The following is a 15,796-nucleotide window of genomic DNA, read 5'->3' as shown; positions in this document are numbered from 1 at the left end:
CCATGTTGATCTTGGATGTGACCGCTGCGCAGTGGCGCTGCCTCATGTGATGTCGGAATAATCAGAAAAATGATTTTCCGACTGTAAAGCAATATTTCAGTGGAAACGGTTGACGACGTGTTTTTTAAACATTTTGAGTGATAAAATACAACACATCTTATTTGTAATGTCCATGATGTCTCCACATCACCACCTAAACGCTCATGAACACACGATGAAGTAAGAATGACTTCCCGTCATGGGAAATTGGACCATCCGAGGAGCACATGAATGATACTTGGTGGTTTACTCCCGTAACCCATAGAGATTGCATTGAAGTGCCTGCATTTAGGAAAAAAAAGCAATTTACATGGAAGTCTATGAGAGTGAGTCGGGGCGATTTCCAGCCAGGCTGATATCGCCCCAAAGGGCCGGAACGCGACTTCACACTGCATCTGATTGGATATTCAGAGGCAGAGGAGCTGTTTCAAGTGAAAATGATAAGAATAATTAATATATTGTGTGTATATATGACAATAATGATGATGATAATCATACATTTATCATCATCTTTCTTTTCTTTTGTGGCTCAAGGAGGGGCGGCACCCTATCGCCCTCTATTGGCCAGCCGCCCCTGCCTATCACATCTGAGTGGTCAGACAAGGTGATAACGACTATAAGGCAAGCTAAAGCCAACTTCTTCATCAATACTATTGAAGAGGCAAGAGGGAATGGGAAAGAAATCTGGCAAAACATCAACAAGCTGATTGGCAGAAAACAGAATCACAACAATAAAGAATTAGAGCTGAAGATTCATTCTGAATTAGTCACAGATCCGAAAACCATAGCTACAGAATTAAACACCTTTTTCTAGACTTTTTGATTCACCCAACTACCCTCCTTACTCCATAAATTATGTACAGCCGGTTTTCCTTTTAGAATAAATAACTGAAACAGAAGTAGCGAATGCCATCTGTGCATTAAAAAATTCTAAGGCTATGGATATCTATGGCCTCGTACAACCAATCACACATTTGACTAATCTGTCCTTAAGACAATCCACTGTGCCATCAGCTTGGAAGACGGCCCTTGTCGCACCCATTTTTAAATCGGGAAAGGTCAGATATGGCCAATTATCAGCCAATCAGCATCTTACTTGTCGTTTCTAAAATAGCAGAAAAATGGGTAGCTAAAATACTGATTCAACATCTCAACAAAGGCAATAATTCATTGCACCCAGTGCAATTTGGATTTAGAGCCCATCACTCAACAGAAACAGCCAACTGCTTGTTTTTAGAAAAAGTTAAATGCTACTTAGATAAAAGCTCTTATGTTGGTGCTGTATTCTTGGACCTAAAGAGGGCATTCGATACTGTTAACCACCAAGTTCTTTTATCTAAATTAACACATTTTAATTTCTCGGAGCAAACTCTCCACTGGTTGAAATCATTTTTGTCCAGTAGAAAGCAATGTGTTCGTGTTAGTGATTCTAAGTCCCCTCTTCGTGAATGTCCAGTAGGGGTCCCCCAAGGCTCCATACTTGGTCCAATTCTGTTCTCACTGTACATTAATGATTTACCAAATGCATGTAAAAATGTTGACGTTTAGATGAATGCTGATGATGCTGTAATCTATACACAACCCAAGAACAACCAGGAGATTGCATCTACACTTACATCTGCAATGGCTCACATTGATGACTGGCTTACTAAATCAGGTCTCTATGTAAATGCCAAAAAAACAGCCTGTATGGTGTTACCAAACAGAACATGAAGGTGTCACATTCTAGTGTGTTCCTTAGAGGACAGGAGCAGGGGCGGCTGGCCAATAGAGGGCGATAGGGCGCCGCCCCTCCTTGAGCCTCAAAAGAAAAGAAAGATGATGATAATAAATGTATGATTATCATCATCATTATTGTCATACAGTACAGGCCAAAAGTTTGGACACACCTTCTCATTCAATAAGTTTTCTTTATTTTCATGACTATTTACATTGTAGATTCTCACTGAAGGCATCAAAACTATGAATGAACACATGTGGAGTTATGTACTTAACAAAAAAAGGTGAAATAACTGAAAACATGTTTTATATTCTAGTTTCTTCAAAATAGCCACCCTTTGCTCTGATTACTGCTTTGCACACTCTTGGCATTCTCTCCATGAGCTTCAAGAGGTAGTCACCTGAAATGGTTTCCACTTCACAGGTGTGCCTTATCAGGGTTAATTAGTGGAATTTCTTGCTTTATCAATGGGGTTGGGACCATCAGTTGTGTTGTGCAGAAGTCAGGTTAATACACAGCCGACAGCCCTATTGGACAACTGTTAAAATTCATATTATGGCAAGAACCAATCAGCTAACTAAAGAAAAACGAGTGGCCATCATTACTTTAAGAAATGAAGGTCAGTCAGTCCGGAAAATTGCAAAAACTTTAAATGTGTCCCCAAGTGGAGTCGCAAAAACCATCAAGCGCTACAACGAAACTGGCACACATGAGGACCGACCCAGGAAAGGAAGACCAAGAGTCACCTCTGCTTCTGAGGATAAGTTCATCCGAGTCACCAGCCTCAGAAATGGCAAGTTAACAGCAGCTCAGATCAGAGACCAGATGAATGCCACACAGAGTTCTAGCAGCAGACCCATCTCTAGAACAACTGTTAAGAGGAGACTGTGCGAATCAGGCCTTCATGGTCAAATAGCTGCTAGGAAACCACTGCTAAGGAGAGGCAACAAGCAGAAGAGATTTGTTTGGGCCAAGAAACACAAGGAATGGACATTAGACCAGTGGAAATCTGTGCTTTGGTCTGATGAGTCCAAATTTGAGATCTTTGGTTCCAAGCGCCGTGTCTTTGTGAGACGCAGAAAAGGTGAACAGATGGATTCCACATGCCTGGTTCCCACTGTGAAGCATGGAGGAGGAGGTGTGATGGTGTGGGGGTGTTTTGCTGGTGAAAAATTGAAGGCACACTGAACCAGCATGGCTACCACAGCATCCTGCAGCGACATGCCATCCCATCCGGTTTGCGTTTAGTTGGACGATCATTTATTTTTCAACAGGACAATGACCCCAAACACACCTCCAGGCTGTGTAAGGGCTATTTGACCAAGAAGGAGAGTGATGGAGTGCTGCGGCAGATGACCTGGCCTCCACAGGCACCGGACCTGAACCCAATCGAGATGGTTTGGGGTGAGCTGGACCGCAGAGTGAAGGCAAAGGGGCCAACAAGTGCTAAACACCTCTGGGAACTCCTTCAAGACTGTTGGAAAACCATTTCAGGTGACTACCTCTTGAAGCTCATGGAGAGAATGCCAAGAGTGTGCAAAGCAGTAATCAGAGCAAAGGGTGGCTATTTTGAAGAAACTAGAATATAAAACATGTTTTCAGTTATTTCACCTTTTTTTGTTAAGTACATAACTCCACATGTGTTCATTTATAGTTTTGATGGCTTCAGTGAGAATCTACAATGTTAAATAGTCATGAAAATAAAGAAAACGCATTGAATGAGAAGGTGTGTCCAAACTTTTGGCCTGTACTGTATATACACACAATATATTAATTATTCTGATCATTTACACTTGAAACAGCTCGTCCTGCCTCTGAATATCCAATCAGAGGCAGTGTGAAGTCACGTTCCGACCCTTTGGGGCGATATCAGCCTGGCTGGAAATCGCCCCGACTCACTCTCATAGACTTTCATGTAAAAGGCTTTTTTTTTCTAAATGCAGGCACTCCAATGCAATCTCTATGGGTTCCAGGAGGGCTTGCCCCAACGTGTTTTCATCATACGTAAACCACCAAGTATCATTCATGTGCTCCTCGGATGGTCCGATTTCCTAGCCTGGTTCCAGACCATAGACCCCGCCCACTCAACTGAGTAGGCTTGCATCTCTGGTCTGGCATACTGCAATGAATTTGTGATTTATCTCATCCAAACGATGGAAGGACCAATGAATGCCGGGGGTGGGGGCGGGTCTAGCGATTAGCCAGTCAGCACCATGCTGATGTCAAGCTGTGCGCCGGTGGGTAACTGGTGAAGATAGCAACAATGGCGACCGCTACAGATCCTACAGACCACATTAACGATGCTATCGAGGTATTTTGCCACTACTCGTGTTAATGGAGGACCAAATTAAGGAAGCTGCTAAACTGGATTTAACGGCAGCTGGGCGTGCACGACAACGGAGACATTTTAAACGGGCAATGCTCGCTTGTTTTCGGCACCCCCGAGGCATGGATACTAATAACGTCAGATTCTGGGTGAGTCGTTGATCTCTACTGATTGGTTAGGGAAAAATCAAATTCCCTCCCCCTTGTAAATCGCCTTCAATGGAAATTGGTAGCCCGAGTGTCAGACTGAAGCTCCCAGAACCTTCAGTCTGACACTCGGGCTACCAATTTCCCATGTTGGGAAATCGTTCTTACTTCATGTGTGTTCATGAGCGTTTAAGATGTAATTTGGAGACAACATGGACATTACAAAGAAGATGAGTTGTATTTTATCACTCAAAATGTTTAAAAAACACATCGTCAACCGTTTCCACTGAAATATTGCTTTATGGTCGGAAACTTATTTTTCCGATTATTTCGACATCACATGAGGCAGCGCCACTGCGCAGCAGTCACATTCAAGATCAACATGGCTAATGTTTCCAGGTTATCCAAGAGGCTTTTTAACCATATAGGTTATAAAGTAACGACGCATAGTGCGTCCAAATTAACACCCGTTCTTCTCTATGGATTTTCTCCGTGACCATTAGCAAGAAGTCACACATATCACGTGAAACAGCGGAACCACAGCGCAGGACCAGAGCTTTCCAGTGATACCGCACACATCATTGTGCTGCCATCCCATCACACTATAAATACAGATCAATTGTCTACAAAATAAAAACCTGACAAATTTCTTTACAATCCATTATATAGATCTTGTTATCAGTCACTTAATATAGTGAGGAATATCGTATCTTACCATGTCTTAGGCTTGTATGTGTTTCTCCCTGTCTATCCACATTTGTAGTCCGGCTTTCAAGATGCAAATATCTCCATATTGTCCAGTTGACACTCCATCAAACTTTGTATGACAAGACCAGCACACTTCACCTTTGCGCACCCAGACAACTGCAGCCTAATTATGCATGCTGACAGGGCCGTAGTCACCATATACATTGAGGGGGACACGTCCCCCAATGCCCAAAATGCCCCCCAAATATATAGCTGAAACTGAAAAACAACAACAAAAAAACATTCAGGTCAAAGAACAGATATACTATGTGATGTGCATTGTATTAAGTTGTAGGGTATGCCTGCATTTCTTTATTTAATCAGAACACAAAATTAATTTCCACTTAGCTATAATGAAATGTTTTCTGATTAAGACTGACAATGACTCAGTGAATACCTTACTCAGTTTTATTTGATTAATGGTAAAACAGGTCTCTGTTCACATTCAAAGGTATTTGTGTGGGCAAACTGTTAAAAAGTAGTCTGTTGATGACCACAGTGGATTGTTCAGTCATTGTAGAGCCAAATTAATTCAAATTTACCCATTGAACGGGTCACCTCAGCGATCATCACAACAATTGCCCCCCCTACGAAAGTTGGCAGGAGCCGCCACTGGACAGGAGCTTAATATTGTTCATGAATTCAAGTATCTTAGAGTGACATATGACTATACTTTAACCTTTAAAAATCATGTAAAAAGGATGACAAATAAGGTCAAATTCAACTTAAAGAATTTTAAACAAGTTAAGCCATTTCTTAACACAAACGCTGCCGAGTTGTTTCTACACACTATGATTTTCTCACATATTGAGTATTGTTTTACAAACTGGTCGTTGACTAGCATGACCATGCTTAAAAGTATTGAATCTCTTTTTAAGAAAGCTATAAAAATCTTTGATAAAAAAGCACTGTCATTTCACCACTGCAACATCTTAGAGAAAAACAACCTTTTGAGCTTTGAGAATTTTAAAAATTTTAAGTATGCTTGTTTGTATATAAAGTGTTAATCTTGCCCCTCCTCCGCTGAAAGACTTTTTCCAAAGACTTGAAAGCGGAGGAAGCACATGGGTATCTGTGAAGGGGGACTGTGTGATACCATTGAGACGTACTACTTTGGGACAAAATACACTGTCAGTGAAAGGAATTAAATTCTGGAATAGCTTACCTCTCACAATAAAAGAATGTCCCACATACAGCAACTTTAAAACTCACTTGAAACAGTGGCTCTTAGAAAACCAGAGCTGTACGCGCTTTGCCACATATTTCATTTTTAACCACATATTTACTGTACATTGAACTAAGATAAATATGGACGAATGATGTCCTTGTCATCATCTTGTGTCTTTTTTTCCCCTTATTATTATTTTTCTCTGTGGTCTTTGTCACCATTATGTGTGTTTTTTATATTCTTCTCCTTTGTCTTGTTAGATTTTTATCATGCTTGTGACTGAGTATTAAGGTGCTGTATGAGTGCAATATTTGCAAGGTGTATTTCCCACACTGATGTTCATATATATGCATTGTCCATATCAAATAAAACAATTAAAAAAAAGAAAGAAAAAGATTTTGTTTTTTTGTTATGAGTGACCAACTAGTTTTCGCTCTGGAAATAAACACAGTTATCTACCTATCTGCCTGTCCTCAGGTGACCCAGCAGAGACGGACTACACAGCAGTGGGCTGTGCTGTCACAACAATCTCCTCCAATCTGACAGAAATGTCAAAGGGTGTAAAACTTCTGGCAGCACTCATGGAGGATGAAGGAGGAAATGGGCAGCAGCTGTTGGGTGCTGCCAAGAACCTAGCTGGTGCCGTCTCTGACATGCTGAAGACTGCTCAGCCTGCAAATACTGAGGTACACAGCCACACTACAAGGGACATGGAGATATGTCATGTTAATTTCTTTTTTATTTTTCACGTTTGTATGTCATGTCTTTTGGTTCTAGCCTCGTCAAAACCTGCTGCAGGCTGCAGGAAATGTTGGCCAGGCCAGCGGAGAACTGCTGTCTCACATAGGAGAGACAGACACTGATCCACAGTTCCAGGTATGTCCATCTTAACTTTGATTATTGACCTTTTTGGTGGTAGTGTATTTGTGCTGTGTAGCACTACAGAGAAAAACTTTCATGGGAAATACTGTAGTCTATGTGTAAATTAGATGAAGTACATTATATTGGCTACGATTGTCAATTGTTGCCATGTATTGTTACTTGGGGATGTTCAAAAAGCATTATATAAACAAGACAACTAAGACAAATTACAACCTAACCTTCCTAGAATATTCTCCTTGTAGGGGGAAATGGATAACTACTACAGATCTGTGAGAATAGTACTTTATCTCAAGAAGAGTCATTTGAAATGAATGAACGAAAAAAATGAATAAACAAATACATAAACCTTATTTAAATGTTAACTTTGCTATTCAATATTGATGCCTGCTTAAAAAAATGTTTCATCTAACTATAAAGCAAGTAATCTGTGTGTGTGTGCGCGTGTGTGCGCACGCATGCATGTGTGTTTATTGCATATCTTGAGAACCATTCATCTGATCTACTTCACTCTTGGTGGGTATATTGCTGGGGACCCAAAGATGTGTGGTGTCCAATTTGGTGTGTTTTGGACATGCAGCAGATTCAGGTTTAACAAATTTAGAACAAGTGAACAGCGCCTGGTGGCTCTTTGCAGTGGTGGGGGTGGGGCTTCAGGGCTCTGCAGAGTCAAAAATGTGGTCTGCAGCTAGCCTGCCACAGCTTACTGACTGCATAGCACTTTTGCTGCTTGATGCTGGATAAGCTAATGTAACAACCAAACTCTTCTTTGCTTCCCTGGAGTCAACAAGCACAAGCTGATACAGGAACAATAGCACTGTTCATTGTACAACAAAGTGTTTTAAGTTCATCGCAGGAACTTATAACACTAATAACTTTACTGCCAGCAAAGTACCACCACTGTTTAAATCCATGCTCTACTTTAACTTTATAACAGAAGTGGTTATGTCAAAGCAGGCAACTGATATGCCTATTTGGAAATTAATAGCCCTGCTAAATGTAGTTCACTGGTGATTGAGACTTGCCAAGACTTACATGTGTTTTTCAGGGGCGGATTAAGTGATTTAAGGGCCCCAGGCAGTCTTTACTTTACTTTTCACCCTTTCTCTAATTGAGAATGTTGGTCTTGGCAGTGGTAGAAGACGTACTCAAAACTTTTTTTTTTTTTTCTTAAGTAAAACGTATTAACTATTAATAGTAAAGCTATTATTGCTGCAAAGTGCAAGGGCCTCTAAAAGTTTTTTTGGGTACAATAGTAACATAAGTCAATATTTTTCATATCCAAACATAATAATAAGTCTATAGCTGTTTGGGGCTCTTTTCGTTTGGGCCCCTTGCATTTGCCTACATTGCTTAAAGGAAAAGTCTGCCTCTGGTGTTTTTTCCCGTGAACCAGAGTGTATTTCACCAGTGTTTCTGATCGTGAGTAGCTGCAACTTGAGTGGGTGACACAACTATGTTGTGACAGGTTACAGGTGTCTTGCTCAGGAACCAAAGAAGTGCAGTTGTTTGAATGAGCGGTTCCTGAGAAAGCTGCAAGCAGAAATACCACAGGCTAAGAAATCAGCCCATTCCAAACAAGCACGATTTGAATGTACACTAGTTAAAATGGATGGCTTTTGAAGTGTCACATTTGGCACAAGGGTCAAGTGTCCAACCTAAAAAGAATAAGAACGTAAAGGTAAGAAAATAGATATGGACTAGTGTCATTGGTTGAACTATAAAACTGTATCATGTGCTTCCTTTGTTTCATGTCTATATTTGACAGTTTCTAGGTAAAGGATCTTTCAGGGGTGCCAGATGGAGAGTCCCCTTTTATTGTCAAATGATGGTAACAAATGTGTCCTTGAGACAAATGCTTCATTCTAAAATGCCAATCAAAACAAACAAATCTCTTAGTCAACAAGGATGTAGTAATAATCCAGTCCAACAAAACCATAACTTGTGCTCTCAATCGGGATTCAATTCAAATCCAAATTGCTATCACATGACTCCAGAGAGGTTATAAAGTACTGTAGGTGGCCCGTAGGAACAGGGGCCATAGCATATGTTCAATACTCCTTCACTCTATCATCATTTATATAGAATAACCAATAGCAGGTCATGTCAAGACAAGTTTATATGCATAACCCAGTATCACATACGTCTTAAAAGGCCCACAGCAGTAATTGTGGGAGTTGCTGTAACCCTGATTCAAATGGGCCATATCATTAATAACTCATAATTATTCAATAAAATCTCTACATGTTGAATATGTCAAATATATGATTCTCAGTTAAGATTCTTCCAAGTTGTACTTTGAAAAAGTTTATTGTTGCTCTTCATGCTTGCCATGAGGCGACCATCCCTGACATGAATAAATTATATGAGGTGTGGGTTAGAATCCTGAAACTGGTATGAGGCTAAAGCAATCTTTGTTGGTCAAATCAAGTGGATATTTTTTCATAGTTACAGTATTAAGTTGGAAATTCCTGTCTGTTACTATCTCTTCACTGCTGCTTATTGAGGGAATGCTCTACATGGAAACATAAAGAGGACATTTCACACTGAAAAGACTGAAACTTTAGAGGATGTATAACTCAGGCTGCTGAAGCTTCAAGCCACCAATAAGTCATTCATTGTAGCATCTGAATAGCATGACAATGCTAGTAGTGTATTAAAATTGATCTTCCTGATATTGTTTAGACAGAGTAAAGCTGCCAAATCCTAAGTTCTCTTACCAGCTCATGTTTTAAAAGGTCTAGTGTGTAGGACTCAGTGGCATCTAATGGTGAGATTGCAGAACTGAAACTTATTCCACTTCTACCAATAGATGCCCCTAAATCCTACACACTAGACTTTCAAAAGTCAACGTAGTTGAGTTACGTTTCAAAAGTCAACAGCTGGAGCAACATTTTCAGATTTTTGGGAGTTCCTCAACAGAATAGAAGAGTATAACTTTTAAGCAGAGTGGCTCATTGGCACACAGTGAAAGAACCTCCCTTTTGTGACAATTAGATGACACAAGACTAAGGTAGAACCTTTCAACTTTGACTGGAGGCAGCATTGAAGAGATAAACCAATCAAACATCTATCGAATATTAATAGTTTTAATAGTAATATCACTCTCTTGCCATAGTAAATAGTTAATTATTCTTATTTCATAATTATTCTATGTGATTCCAAACTCTCAAATTCTCAAACACTGTCATTAATAACCAGAAGTGTGGACTCAAGTCAGACTCAAGTCACAAATTTAGATTCAACTTGACAAAATCAAAAAAGACTTGCAACTTTGACTTGAACACCAATGACTTGTGACTTTACTTTGACTTTAGCATTTTTACTAGAAAATACTTGATCCCCTTCCTCCTAGCCCCAAGATGTTATCTAGAAAGTTTGCCCCATATCAGTTAATTTCATCAGTCAGCTATCATGAAAGCTGTTAATTCCCAGCAAGTCGACACTTAATTCCCCCCAATGATCCAGTTTGTTTGAACCAGTGTGACAGCATCCAATCAAGTTGCAGGAGAGAAACATGGAGAACTAATGTTTTGTTGCTGAGCACCAGTTGGAAAAAGTTATGTCAAAGCTAATTTAGTTTGCATCCAAAAACTATGTGGTGGTCAGCAAAAAATGAATTGCAGTCTGCAAACATGCTGGTAAAAAATTATAGACAAAGATGCAACAACTTCCAACTTCGCTTGACATTTGAAGTTTCACAAAGAAGAGTAAAATGAGGCTAATACTAACATAATTAGCAAGCTAATGCTTAGCTAATATTAGCTTAACAACCAGGTACCATTATAACACACTTGTTTTAACAAATTAATTCAGATTTAAAAAAGCATTTATGATTTTGGAAATTCAGTGTATTATTATTATCATTATTATCATTATTATTATTATTATTATTATTATCATTATTATTATTATATTATGTTGTTAAAATGGCATTACTTTGGTGAAGAGCCCAGCATGACCTGTTTAGGACTCGAAAGTCAAAGTTTAAGACCTTGAAATGGACTTGAGATTGACTTGGGACTTGGGACTTGTTATGAGTTGTCAGTCATAACTTGGGGCTTGACTCAGGACTTGAGTGCAAAGACTTGAGACTTTCTTGTGACTTGTAAAACAATGACTTAGTCCCACCTCTGTTAACAACTGTCCCCCCTTTGCCTATGAGTAAATAGTGGTCAGTGCTAAGTCATGCTAACTGCTGTGTGTGTTTATTGTTGGCAGGACATGCTGATGCAGTTGGCTAAAGCAGTGGCTAATGCTGCAGCAGCTCTGGTACTTAAAGCTAAGAACGTGGCTCAGAAGACAGAGGATTCAGCCCAGCAGAACAGGGTCATTGCTGCAGCCACTCAGTGTGCTCTTTCCACATCTCAGCTGGTGGCCTGCACCAGGGTGAGTGCTCTACGTGAGATATACTGTATCTACTCAGAGCATGACAGCAACCTTAGTGCTCACCATTTGAAAGCTGAGAACAGTTTAGTTGTATGTGAATGCAGCTTAAGCTCTTGTTCTGACACTATCTTACCACTTATCCAGGTGGTGGCTCCAACCATTAGCTCCCCTGTATGCCAGGAGCAGCTGATTGAGGCAGGCAAGTTGGTAGCCAAGTCAGTAGAAGGCTGTGTTGAGGCATCGCAGGGGGCCTCCAACGACGAGGGCCTCTTGAAACAGGTGGGCGTGGCTGCCACAGGTGTCACTCAGGCCCTCAATGAGCTGCTTCAACACATTAAACAGTATGCCAGCGGAGGCCATCCTATTGGACGTCATGGAGAAGCCACTGATCGGATTCTGGATGTCACTGAGAACATCTTCAGCTCGATGGGAGATGCTGGTAAAGTCATGGTCACAGGGCTGACACACATCACGCTGTTTTTGCTTACAGCTGGGCATCAAAAAGATGTCATTGATCTTTCCACCTCACCACAGTTTATTTTGGATTAACATACTTTGACAGCTATTGTCCAGATGGCCTTAAAATTTGATGTAGCTTGATGTTCCTCAAAGCCAAAATCAAGTTAAAGGTATATTATGTAAGAATTGTCTTGCTGTTTGTAAAAAGTGTTGCCAGTGAAAGCAAAAGCCAACCCCAGATTTACTCTTGTTAATTATATTTGCATTTTTTTGACTCTGTCGACAATTTTCATAGCTTCCTTTTGGATATGTGCTGCTAACAGTCAGGTATCTGGTCGCTACTTTTTATAAAGGCTTGACCTGTGCACTGAGTCCAGGAATGTTCCACACACAGCAAAATAAGACAAAGATACACTACCACACACTGAGAGTGGGTCATAATGGATGATTGAATTGATTGATTGATTGATTGATTGATTGATTGATTGATGAAATTGATTGAATTGTATTTCTTTTATATAAGTCAATATTGTTTTTTAGAAAAATTCTGCATAGTATACCTTTAAATTTTTTGGACCCTCCATGAGCTTTCCTCTAACACCCATCTGAGGTCAAATCATCATTTTTGTATTGAAGATATCTGATGGCCTGTATTCTATGAAATGCGGATATTCATGGTCTTCAGAAAATTAATCATGGATGTATTCTGAAAACTGGATAGCACATTCTACTGCTGTGTTCACACTAAGAACCCATTTCAATTTCAATTTTATTTATAAAACCCAATATCACAAATCACAGTTTGCCTCAGAGGGCTTTACAGCATATGATATCCCTCTGTCCCTGGACCCTCATAGTGGATAAGGAAAAACTCCCCCCCAAAAAACCCTTTAACAGGGAAAAAAATGGTAGAAACCTCAGGACTAGTAACTGAGGAGGGATCTTTGTTTATTGCTCCAATGATGCAGTGCAAAGTCAACCAATCATTTATTTGTTTCTAGCTGTGGTGTTATTTTGCCAAGTTAGCTGAAGCTGTGCTAGCTTTCTGTGTATTGCAGTGCAAACAGGAATACAATGGGATGGTGAAATGTGATGTTAACATGGGGCTCAGACGGTGATTGATAGAACAGATATTTGACCAAATACAAACTTTAGAATATGTTCAGTCGAGGTGCTTTGCTATGAGTAGCAGAGACACACAAGCCCAGGATGACATAAAAACATCAGTGTTCTTGAGCAACACTCCAAGGTCAACTCTGCAATAATATAGCTGGCCACACTGTTGCTTTGTGGCTTAAAGTGTGAACATTGTAAGAAAAGATGTTGACTTAACAGGATATTGCAGAATGTAGTGGCTCAGTGTTTGTTGAGTCAGTGAAATGTTCTCATTATTGAAAAAAAAACAGCAGCATTTTGAACTCCTCTAAAGGCAATGCTATGTAACAAACTGTTGTATGTTTGTTGTTGCATCTACCTAACACGTGTATCGTGAGCTGTATCAAACATTGTAACATTGCTTTTAGACCCTCACCAAATTGAAAACTACATCATATTCTCAGGGGAAAATAGCAATATACTATACATGTATATATTACAGCTTGAAGATATCTAACAATGATAGCAGTCCCAAAGGTGGCATTTTCCTTCAGTCACACAAGTTTTCTTGTCTCCCTCTCGTTGAATACTCCAGGTGAGATGGTTCGTCAGGCCCGTATCCTTGCCCAGGCCACGTCTGATCTGGTTAACGCCATCAAGATGGATGCAGAGGGAGAGTCAGACCTGGAGAACTCACGCAAGCTGCTGTCAGCCGCAAAGCTGCTGGCTGATGCCACTGCTAAGATGGTGGAGGCAGCTAAGGTCTGCCTTTGTCTTTCTCTTTCATTATGTCTTAATACAAAGAACAGGCTTCCTTATTTCAATCAGCCTGTTAATTTAATGTATAATGATCTGTATGCTTCCACCTCAGGGTGCAGCAGCAAACCCTGACAGTGAGGAGCAGCAGCAGAAGTTGCGAGAAGCTGCTGAAGGTCTTCGCATAGCCACCAATGCTGCTGCCCAGAATGCTATCAAGAAACGGCTGGTCAACAAGCTAGAGGTAAAAAGGAAGGAGGAAGAGCGAAGAACTACTGAAGTCTGTGTGACATTAACAGTCCCTGCATGTGGTTTTGTTGCCTACATAGAATTACTGGATTGACCAGTGGAAGCTTTCTTAACAGGTCTTCATAAGGTAGAATTCATTTGAAAATCAGCTTTTAAGATGAGTGTATCATTGACAGTGACATCCAACCATAACTGGAAGTCTATATATAGTTAGATAGTTATATAGTCACAGCGGCGGGTATTGTTTTCACCTTGTGAGTCTGTGGGTGTGTTATCATGGCAAAATGTGACCCCTACTGTTGCAGGAACTACCACAGAGGAAGTTTGAGGTACTTTGGCAGGTGTTTATAGTAGGGCTGCTCGATTATGGAAAAAATAATAATCACGATTATTTTGATTAAAATTGAAATCACGATTATGCGGCACACTTGATGACTTACATTGTTTACTCGATGGCATGTCATTTCTGTCTCTACATGCGCGTTTAAAATTCTCCTCTGCTCTCTGTATCGGAGTTCGGCCTCGATGCGCGCGCGCACACACACACACACACACACACGCAGGGATGGGCAGTATTTCTATTACTTGGATTTAAAATACGTATTTCAATTACATTTGAGTATTTTGTAATTTGTATTTGATAAGGCTGATAAAAAGCAAATGTAATTTGTAGCAAAATACTTTTGAATGGAGTAATTTTGTATTTAAAATACTCAAAATACTTTCTCCACAATTCAAAAATCAAAAATAATAGGCTACACATTCTTATAATTTTGGATGTAACAATATTTTTTTTTTTTTTTTTTTTTAAATACTTTTATCTATATGTTTTTTTAAACTTGGGCCATTCCATGTGCCCTTCAATGACCTAGTGGTCTGTTTTACTGGACTGTGCATAACATAGGAAATTGTGTGTTGTTGTGGTTGATACTTGGGATGAGTATGCTACAAATTAATTGCCTCACGTGGGATCAATAAAGATGTCTGAATCTAAATCTGATTCAATAAAGAATATTTTAGGGTAGCCTACACCAAATTGTGAGAAAACAAGCACAAATTTGCAATAGCTGCGACCAAATTTGCTACTATCACGCCATTAATGGATGAATCATGGTTGTTCTTTCTGGCATAGTTACTCATGGTCTCTAGTTGCAGTATGCAAATTTTGACCATTTGTAGTCAAGGACTTTTAGAGTTATTCACGAAAAGCTTTGTGGACCGACCAACAGAGTGACCTATAGAGCTGCAGGTTGCTGCTAAAAAGAAAAAGAAAAAAAGTATTTTCTGTATTTGAAAATACATGTATTTTATTTTGATGCATTTTCTGGCACCACTATTTTGTATTTTATTTTGATACATTTATTTGAGGGGTATTTTGTGTTTTGTATCAAAATACATTTTGATGTATTTTTGCCCATCTCTGGACACGTGCGCACGCACGCACACACACACACACACACACACACACACACACACACACACACACACACACAGACCAAGCTCTCTTGTTCTCCTTCTGCCATTTTCCACACACTGTTTTTGAAATCTTCTGCGATCACCTGCCCCTCGCATTACTCGTAGTTCACCTATTTGACTGGCTCAGGGAGTGAAAAGAGGAGAGGAGGGGAGTGGGAGGTATTGCCTATGCATGGCTTCCAGGTGCATTTGATTTGCACACAAGACAACAAGAGTAAACTGACAAGAAGCGCATTATCATTTTATGCCGATTATTTTGTTTTCATAATCGTTGAAAGCCCAAATCATAATCTAGATTAAAATTCAATTAATCGAGCAGCCCTAGTTTATAGGTCTGTCTGTCTGTG

At 39.9% G+C, this 15,796-nt stretch overlaps 1 protein-coding gene across 2 annotated transcripts in view; it reads left to right on the top strand.

Moving 5' to 3' along the window:
• tln1 (talin 1) overlaps positions 1 to 15,796 on the top strand; it is a 177,506-nt gene that overhangs the window by 75,180 nt on the left and 86,530 nt on the right. For both annotated transcript variants that reach the window (XM_033646697.2, XM_078161887.1), the window contains 6 exons: positions 6,624 to 6,832; positions 6,924 to 7,022; positions 11,247 to 11,414; positions 11,559 to 11,853; positions 13,564 to 13,730; positions 13,840 to 13,968. In XM_033646697.2, coding sequence (XP_033502588.1) covers positions 6,624 to 6,832; positions 6,924 to 7,022; positions 11,247 to 11,414; positions 11,559 to 11,853; positions 13,564 to 13,730; positions 13,840 to 13,968 — 1,067 coding nt within the window. The remainder of the gene's footprint in view (positions 1 to 6,623; positions 6,833 to 6,923; positions 7,023 to 11,246; positions 11,415 to 11,558; positions 11,854 to 13,563; positions 13,731 to 13,839; positions 13,969 to 15,796) is intronic.

Source organism: Epinephelus lanceolatus, chromosome 19 (genome assembly GCF_041903045.1).
Source record: "Epinephelus lanceolatus isolate andai-2023 chromosome 19, ASM4190304v1, whole genome shotgun sequence".
Taxonomy (NCBI): domain Eukaryota; kingdom Metazoa; phylum Chordata; class Actinopteri; order Perciformes; family Serranidae; genus Epinephelus; species Epinephelus lanceolatus.
This window is presented reverse-complemented; position numbering and strand designations above follow the sequence as displayed.